Source organism: Heptranchias perlo, chromosome 41, assembly GCF_035084215.1.
Source record: "Heptranchias perlo isolate sHepPer1 chromosome 41, sHepPer1.hap1, whole genome shotgun sequence".
Taxonomy (NCBI): Eukaryota; Metazoa; Chordata; class Chondrichthyes; order Hexanchiformes; family Hexanchidae; genus Heptranchias; species Heptranchias perlo.
In genome coordinates this window covers 9,020,684-9,030,028 of record NC_090365.1, presented here as the reverse complement: position 1 = coordinate 9,030,028, position 9,345 = coordinate 9,020,684, and the positions used below count along the sequence as shown (strand labels likewise).

Here is a 9,345-nt window from a genome sequence, read left to right as displayed (position 1 = left end):
CCCATTCCCCTGCTTTTTTAAAAAATTCGTTCATGGGATGTGGGCGTCGCTGGCGAGGCCGGCATTTATTGCCCATCCCTAATTGCCCTTGAGAAGATGATGGTGAGCCGCCTTCTTGAACCGCTGCAGTCCGTGTGGTGAAGGTTCTCCCACAGTGCTTTTTCCCCATCGCCCTGTAATTTTTTTCCCTTCAAGTATTTATCCAATTCCCTTTTGAAAGTTACTATGGAAATTGCTTCCACCACCAATTCAGGCAGTGCATTCCAGATCCTTGTAACTCGCTGTGTAAAAAAATATTTCCTCAGATCATCTCTGGCTCTTTTGCCAATCACCTTAAATCTGTGTCCTCTGGTTACCAATCCTTCTGCCACTGGAAACAGTTTCTCCTTATTTACTTTAACAAAGCCGTTCATGATTTTGAACACCTCTATCAAATCTCCCCTTAACCTCTCTGATCTAAGGAGAACAATCCCAGCTTCTCCACATAACTGAAGTCCCTCATCCCTGGTACCATTCTAGTAAATCTCATCTGCACCCTCTCTGAGGCCTTGACATCCTTCCTAAAGTGTGGGCCCAGAATTGAACACAATACTCCAGCTAAGGTCCAACCAGTGTTTTATAAAGGTTTAGCAAAACTTCCTTGCTTTTGTATTCAATGCCTCTATTAATAAAGCCCAGGATCCCATATGATTTTTTAACAGCCTTCTCAACTTGTCCTGCCACCTTCAAAGATTTGTGTATGTGCACCCCCAGGTCGCTCTGTTCCTGCTCCCTCTTTAAAATTGTACCATTCAGTTCATATTGCCTCTCAGTCTTCCTATCAAAATATATCACCTCACACTTCTCTGCATTAAATTTCATCTGCCATGTTTTCTGCCCATTTCACCAGTCGGTCTATGTCCTCCTGAAGTCTGTTACCATCCTCCACACTGTTTACTCCATTTCCGAATTTCGAGTCATCTGCAAACTTTGAAATTATACTCTGTATACGCAAGTCCAGGTCATTAATATGACTCATTGATGCATTTTTATTTCTGTTCTTTATTTACCAATGATTATTCACGCAGCTTTAACACATTTCTTTTTTGTGACAGCTTTTATGAAGATAAATATGGAATTAGGATTCAAAGCTTTGTTCAGGCTGCTTTTAGTCTAGCATCTAGTGTAAAGTTTACTTGATAATCAAACCCTCTCCCTCAGTCCCATGCTACATAAGTAGCTCTTAACTCGACAGCCATATCTATTTGGTATCTAACAGTTATCTCTAGATTTGTACGTTAACAGCAGCAAACCACATTGTTTTCATTGCAGAGATGCCAAGAATTAAGGAAGGACCCTGGGGAACTTTGTAACGACAGGAAGCTCTAGCAAGAACACTTATGAAGTCAAGTCTCTGGATAAATTGAAAGAGGAAATGAGAATGAAAAAAATGTACTAAATGTTTCGACATCAGTAATTAACTGTGCAGAGTGCACCGTGTGAAAGGGGCCGTCAGATACTGTACACCATTTACATAGGCGGGTAGATGGTTTGTGTCAGGGCGGGTGGGGGGAGCACACCATTATCACAGTGCTGGTTGACTCGAATACGCCCACTTCCTGCTCTCGTCTCCTTTGCCAGAGTGGGCTTGTGGCTCACCCAGTTTACAGCAGTCAGGAGCGGACGTGGGAATAGGGGCTGCCGACCCTCCAGGATTGTCCTGGAATCTCCGGGAATTAAAGATTAATCTCCTGGGCACTGCTGCCAGCGACACCCGGGAGAAAAATCATAGGGGCATTAAAAAATTCTTCAAAGTATATCTGATGGAATTTCCCCATTTAGAGCAAGAGATTTTACGGAAATTTCTTGAAAAGATACTTGCCGCTTCTGAAAAGGCTGAGGTGATACTTAAGCAAAGTTGGGCCTGTGTCATCAAAGTCTCCCCCCCCCCAAAGACTGCAGCTGTCAAGTGGAAGAAAGCAAAACGTGCAGAAAAATGAAGCATCCACTGAAGAGATGTTTCTGAAGACACTGCAGTGTTTTGGATTGAATTGCGTGTTTTATAGGGCGATGTCCAGCCTGAAGGTTGCTACAGGCCAGCAACATATTGGGAAACATTCTACCACCACAATCCATGATCAGATCTCCCTGACATGTTACAACAGAATCTCAGTCCACCAGCTTGTGCTAATCTTTCTAAGATACGTAAGTGGAAGTTATGAGAAGGCGCCGTTTATCTGCGTAACACTATAGCAACCCATTATGTGAAGTGCTTTGAGATGTAATAAAAAGAAATACTTACATTTATATAGCATCTTTCACGACCTCAGGACATCCCAAAGCACTTTACAGCCAATAAAGTACTTTTGAAGTGTAGTCACTGATATAATGTAGGAAACGTGGCAGCCAATTTGTGCACAGCAAGGTTCCACAAACAGCAAAGAGACAATGACCAAATAATGTTTTTAGGTGTTGGTTGAGAGATAAATATTGGCCAGGACATTGTGAGAACTGCTCTTCTTCAACTAATGTCATGGGATCTTTTACATTCACCTCAGAGGGCAGACAGGGCCTTGGTTTAAGGTCTCATCAAACAGTATAGCACTCCCTCAGTTCTGCACTGGGAGTGTCAGCCTGGATTTTGAGCTCAAGTTGCTGGTGTGGGACTTGAACCCACGACCTACTGACTCAGAGGCGAGAGTGCTACCCACTGAGCCACGGCTGACACTGATAATGTTATAGGGTGGAGTATTAGTGTGGGCGCTACTTATTTTACTGCCGTGTGTGACAGGAAAGGAGTGGAACTGGAGTATAGAGTGGGGGCTGGGGATGCAGTGGATGACTAGGTTCTGTGACCACGGCATGTGGTTTGTGATCCTCTCCCAACTTGCTCGGTCCCATTCCTTGTCCTACGCCCTACCCACCTTGCCTTGTTTTGAGTTTGGCAAAAAGCAGCCACCAGGTCACGCACAACAGTAAAATAACGGCCCACCTTTATACCCCACTCTATAACATTACAACATCTCAAAGCGCCTCACATGGTGAATTACTTTGAAGTGTCACATAGGCAATGCCCGATCTGATTGTACTCTGCCAGAGGAATACCGAAAGTTAGATGCAAGGTGGGGATATCTTTTTGTGGGGGGGTAAAGAGTGCTGAATAACTTTTAACCGTTGAAGTTGTACCCTCACTGATCTGAACATTATCTGGAGAAGTGGTTCTACTGGCCTTCGCCCAGACTCCTAACTCTGAGCAATGCTCAGTTAATAAGTGCTTGACAATGAATTTGTAACATCCGCAGACAGTGGGATCCCTCTCAGGAGTCCTGGCTCGCTAGAGAGAAAATACTGCCGCTGGACAAGAGGTGGTAAGTGCACTGAGAAGTTTCTGGGCACGAGTTCGGTTCCTTGACCAGCCTCAGGGTGCCCCCTCTGCAGCGCACACTTCTGCGACCCGGGTACTGAGAATTAGCATAATTATTCAGGCAATGATTGCCCCCCCCCCCCCACAAGGTGCCAGCCATGACCTGTGACAACTGCACCAAGTGCTGATCCTTTTGTGCACAAGTCTGGCAGCCTTACAAGCCATTACCATGGCAGTGATGCTGGTTCCAGCTTTTCAGGGGTGGCTGTTATACACGGATGGGGTTATCCACAATGCGCTGACATCAGCAGCATCGCCCTCTTGTCTGCAAATAAACACCAGTTTAAGAATTATTAACAAATGAGCACCACTAGCCTGCAGTAGCAGATACTGCACCCCCCCTGAAACTGCAAAATGGGCTCTTCCAGGGACTGAAGCTGCCTGAAAACTTCCCCAGGTTTTATTTAAAAGGATTCTCCTTCCTTTGATTTTCCCTCCTCCTCTCCTGAAGGCACTGACTCTTACTGGGGGTACAGCTCCACGGGTGCTCAGGACCGTACCCAAGTGGCTATTCTTGCAAGGGCCTAGGAAGCGCTATTCGGTCATGGGGAGAATTCCAACCAAGTGAGATTGGGTCCTCACCTGATTGTCCAGCAGAGGGGTCAATGGGCAGTGATCAGGAATGGGAATACTGGCTGAATTTCTCCCTCCCTAACCCTGGGGCATTAAATAAATTCAAACACCTTCAGTGCTGACCCAAAGTGATCTGATTTAGCAGGATATGAACTCAGCCATTAAATACTTATGTGAGATAGTGTAGGTGCAATCTGCACTGAAAAAGCCCTTTCTCACTATGATTTAAACCATATTCCGTTTGACAGACAAAAATTCACAGCATCTCACAACACACTCCATCTAACCCGTTATAACTAATTACTGTTGGAGAAGGAGATTCGACCTTGATCTTAAATGACCACAAACAGAATTTTCTTTTTCTGAAACAAGAAACCACCACATGGTATTTGAGCAGCAATGCAGTGAGTGGAGTCTGACACACACAGAGCCTGGACTGGGGGCAGTGAGTGGAGTTTGACACACACACAGAGCCTGGACTGGGGGCAGTGAGTGGAGTCTGACACACACAGAGCCTGGACTGGGGGCAGTGAGTGGAGTCTGACACACACAGAGCCTGGACTGGGGGGCAGTGAGTGGAGTTTGACACACACAGAGCCTGGACTGGGGGCAGTGAGTGGAGTCTGACACACACAGAGCCTGGACTGGGGGGCAGTGAGTGGAGTTTGACACACACAGAGCCTGGACTGGGGGGCAGTGAGTGGAGTCTGACACACACAGAGCCTGGACTGGGGGGCAGTGAGTGGAGTTTGACACACACAGAGCCTGGACTGGGGGCAGTGAGTGGAGTCTGACACACACAGAGCCTGGACTGGGGGGCAGTGAGTGGAGTTTGACACACACAGAGCCTGGACTGGGGGCAGTGAGTGGAGTCTGACACACACAGAGCCTGGACTGGGGGGCAGTGAGTGGAGTTTGACACACACAGAGCCTGGACTGGGGGGCAGTGAGTGGAGTCTGACACACACACAGAGCCTGGACTGGGGGCAGTGAGTGGAGTCTGACACACACAGAGCCTGGACTGGGGGCAGTGAGTGGAGTCTGACACACACACAGAGCCTGGACTGGGGGCAGTGAGTGGAGTCTGACACACACACAGAGCCTGGACTGGGGGCAGTGAGTGGAGTCTGACACACACAGAGCCTGGACTGGGGGGCAGTGAGTGGAGTTTGACACACACAGAGCCTGGACTGGGGGCAGTGAGTGGAGTTTGACACACACAGAGCCTGGACTGGGGGCAGTGAGTGGAGTCTGACACACACAGAGCCTGGACTGGGGGCAGTGAGTGGAGTCTGACACACACACAGAGCCTGGACTGGGGGCAGTGAGTGGAGTCTGACACACACACAGAGCCTGGACTGGGGGCAGTGAGTGGAGTTTGACACACACAGAGCCTGGACTGGGGGCAGTGAGTGGAGTTTGACACACACAGAGCCTGGACTGGGGGCAGTGAGTGGAGTTTGACACACACACAGAGCCTGGACTGGGGGGCAGTGAGTGGAGTTTGACACACACACAGAGCCTGGACTGGGGGCAGTGAGTGGAGTCTGACACACACAGAGCCTGGACTGGGGGCAGTGAGTGGAGTCTGACACACACAGAGCCTGGACTGGGGGGCAGTGAGTGGAGTCTGACACACACAGAGCCTGGACTGGGGGGCAGTGAGTGGAGTTTGACACACACACAGAGCCTGGAATGGGGGGCAGTGAGTGGAGTCTGACACACACAGAGCCTGGACTGGGGGACAGTGAGTGGAGTTTGACACACACACACACACACAGTCTGGGTTGGGGGGGCTGTAGTGTGCATTAACCCACTTTGAGTGCATCTGTAGCCACATGCAAAAATTCTAGGTTTCATCTGCACGGTTATATACCAATCAGCACCAACGATCAGAACAAGCTTCCCATTTAAAGAATCCGAGGATTCCAGAGTTCTTCACATCTGTACGTTCCTCTCACCCGTTCTCCACATTTAATACAATCTTATTTTTCCCCCTCTCCCTCCCCGCATGGTTCCCCTCCCCCCGCACCAAAAGCCTCGCCTCCTGATGGGTACACTTGCTCAGGCGCTGGTTGGGTCCCATTCTCCAAGTGTGAGTTTTGACCGAGCAAGCCCATCAGAGCCGAGCCCAGTCCTGTCCTCGCCCAATGCTCACACTTTCTAGCAAGGTGTCACCAGACAGTGATCAGGAGTGGGCACACAGGCCTATTCCCCTCCCCACCCCATCTCAGGGGGCCAATGAGGCCAACAACAGTGCCCCACCTGATGTCCTGGCCGAGATTGCGATTAAGCAATTTAGCACAGACTGGGAGGGACTGCACCTCAGGCTGTCTGCTCTGCGTGGCTCAGTACGGCACTGTGTGTTGCCTTTACCTGGGGAACTCGGAGAATCAATTTTGCTAATATTACAGAAATGGTGTGCGGAGAGGGAGCTGAAAGCATATCGAGCGTTCACAGGGTTATCCTTCTGACCTATCCAAACATCACAAACTAAAACAGCAAACCCTCTCCTAGTGGGTATAATCAGAGGAGAAATCCACTCTACACTCCGGGACAGGAGACAATAAAATAGACGACCGCCCCTGGGAGCCCCTTGCACAACATGCCCTCCCTAAACTGACAGAATATTTAAGTCAAGGGGGAACAATCGGCCTTTTCTCTCTGCTCTTGTGTTCTCCCCTTTCTGTTATTCCTGTATTCAGAGTACTCTACGCTGGATAATTTATGCCTCCTGCGCTGCTGTGACATTTTCCCCCCTTTGGGGAATCACGGGTGACTGACGTCACTGAGCACGGGTGCTTTAAGTGAAAGACTCTTCCTCTCAGCGCCATCATTCCCATTCTCTGGATGAGGTAACCGTGGGAGACAGGTTTTCACTGGTGCCAGTCCTCAGTGACATCAAATTCCTACAATTCCCAGCAACAAACAAAAGGAGTACTCTGATTCGAGGGATATGAAAGAATGCCTGGGGGGGGCGGGTGGGAGTGGGCAAAGATTCACCATAATTAATGGAGAATTAAGTATAGGAACACGATGGGTGAACAAGAACTGGCTTAACTAGAGGTGACTTTCGTGACAACAGGAGGAAACAGAAACTCATTGCCAAGCGGATCGAGGGGTAGTGAACGGGAGCTGGGAATCAGACTTTGCACCCAGCATGGCTCCTATTTCTCGTAATGGTCGAGGGGGTAGTGCTCCCCGTACATCTTCAGGTGCCGCTGCATCGACTCGTGCTGTTTCTGGAGGTGGACCGGAATTTCTTCGTACACATCTGTGAACATGTTGTCCAGTTTGGGTTTCAGGGCTCGTTCAGCCTCCTCAAAGGCTTCCATGACCTGGCAAAGAGATTGCAGAGTCTGTCAATTAAACAGGTGGCATTCCGTCTGTGTTATGATCAGTGAATCTCCACTCTTGTTTTTAAAATGCTTTTTTTTTTGCCTCGCACCATATCCGCCCTGCTCTCTCGCACAATATCCGCCCTGCTCTCTCGCACCATATCCGCCCTGCTCTCTCGCACCATATCCGCCCTGCTCTCTCGCACCATATCCGCCCTGCTCTCTCGCACCATATCCGCCCTGCTCTCTCGCACACTATCGATCCCTGCTCTCTCGCACACTATCGATCCCTGCTCCCTCGCACACTATCGATCCCTGCTCCCTCGCACACTATCGATCCCTGCTCCCTCGCACACTATCGATCCCTGCTCCCTCGCACACTATCGATCCCTGCTCCCTCGCACACTATCGATCCCTGCTCCCTCGCACACTATCGATCCCTGCTCCCTCGCACACTATCGATCCCTGCTCCCTCGCACACTATCGATCCCTGCTCTCGCGCACACTATCGATCCCTGCTCCCTCGCACACTATCGATCCCTGCTCTCGCGCACACTGTCGATCCCTGCTCCCTCGCACACTATCGATCCCTGCTCCCTCGCACACTATCGATCCCTGCTCCCTCGCACACTATCGATCCCTGCTCTCGCGCACACTGTCGATCCCTGCTCCCTCGCACACTATCGATCCCTGCTCCCTCGCACACTATCGATCCCTGCTCCCTCGCACACTATCGATCCCTGCTCCCTCGCACACTATCGACACACGCCCACTTTCCATTGAGAGTTAGTGGATAATAATCATGGGCTGCCTTTCCCCTCCATATTGTGTCTCCATTGCTGCCCCAGCTGAGATCAGGTAACTCAGCACTGCCTGTCTCATTGTACTTTGTCGGCCTTCAGACAGATCTGAAGCGCTGAAACTGTAGCCCGTCTGTAACAGCTGAGGCACCCAGCCTTACGAAGGGAGACATTATTTTGACCAGCTGCATGGTGTGGGATGTGGGCATTCTCCTGGCTCCATGCTGATTTGGACAACACAAAGCTGGGATTGTCAGCTTCAAACTGAGCCTGCAGCCAGGTGAAGAGGAGATTAAAAGGAAGAGTAACTGCTGACACCCTGACAGCAAGTGCTTTGAAGTTCCAAAGGGTGATTCTTCACAGAGCAAGCTCCTGATCTCCGCCCTGGGGTGGGGGCACAGCGAGTACTGGGGCTGAAGCCAGGCAGACATCCCACGTGACGGCGCATGGCATCGCTCCACGTGACGGCGCACGGCATCGCTCCACGTGACAGAATATTCTAACGCCCCACGGTAACACCACCCACCCACCCTGCTCATCAGCGAGGACAACCTTTTTTTTCATCATACATTTTCCAGCTCTGTCCTCCCTTCTCTCAGAGGTGTTGATGTGTGCTGGAGTACAGTTCCACTGGTCCAGGCGCCCTCTGGAACCCCCCCCAAGTATTTGTCAACCTTTTAAAGTATTGAATGGTATAGATAGATAAGGTTAACAGAGCCAGTTAGATGTTAGGCTGGGAGAGAAGGGGTTCCAAAGGCATGAGCTTTGATGGGCTGAATGGCTTCTTCTCATCCTTGATTAGCTCACAGATAGGAACAATCAATGAAGGTTGACAGGCTATTCCGCACAGGAAGCGTCACAGGCTAGCTCATCTAAGGCCAACACACTAATAGAAACAGTCACTGGACAACGATCAGGAGCAGGGGCCCTCGCTGATTTCTCCCCTCTAGCACTGAGGCTAATTGTAGCTCCCCCGTTGCTTTCCTACCTGAGATCATACAGACCTAGGAACAGGAGTAGGCCATTCAGCCCTTCGAGACTGTTCCGCCATTCAACTAGATCACGGCTGAACTGTATCTCAACTCCATTTACCCACCTTTAACCCATGTCCCTTGATACCCTTACCTAATAAAAATTTGTCGATCTCTGTCTTGAAAATTTCTATTGATCCCCAGCCTTTTGTGGGGACACAGTTCTAGATTTCGACTACCCTTTCTGTGAAAAAGTGCTT

General features: G+C 49.8%; 2 protein-coding genes across 2 annotated transcripts in view; both read right to left on the bottom strand.

Moving 5' to 3' along the window:
• Positions 1 to 1,021: 1,021 nt before the first annotated feature.
• LOC137306024 (SUMO-interacting motif-containing protein 1-like) lies at positions 1,022 to 5,816 on the bottom strand. Its single transcript, XM_067975046.1, has 2 exons — positions 4,533 to 5,816; positions 1,022 to 4,407 (listed from the first exon to the last, which is right to left on the bottom strand). The coding sequence occupies exons 1-2, from the start codon at positions 5,814 to 5,816 to the stop codon at positions 4,309 to 4,311; spliced, it is 1,383 nt and encodes a 460-aa protein (XP_067831147.1). The 3' UTR covers positions 1,022 to 4,308.
• Positions 1,022 to 9,345, bottom strand: part of bckdha (branched chain keto acid dehydrogenase E1 subunit alpha) — a 40,579-nt gene continuing 32,255 nt past the window's right edge. Inside the window, exon 9 of the mRNA XM_067975047.1 lies at positions 1,022 to 7,314. Coding sequence (XP_067831148.1) covers positions 7,144 to 7,314 — 171 coding nt within the window. The 3' untranslated portion in view covers positions 1,022 to 7,143. The remainder of the gene's footprint in view (positions 7,315 to 9,345) is intronic.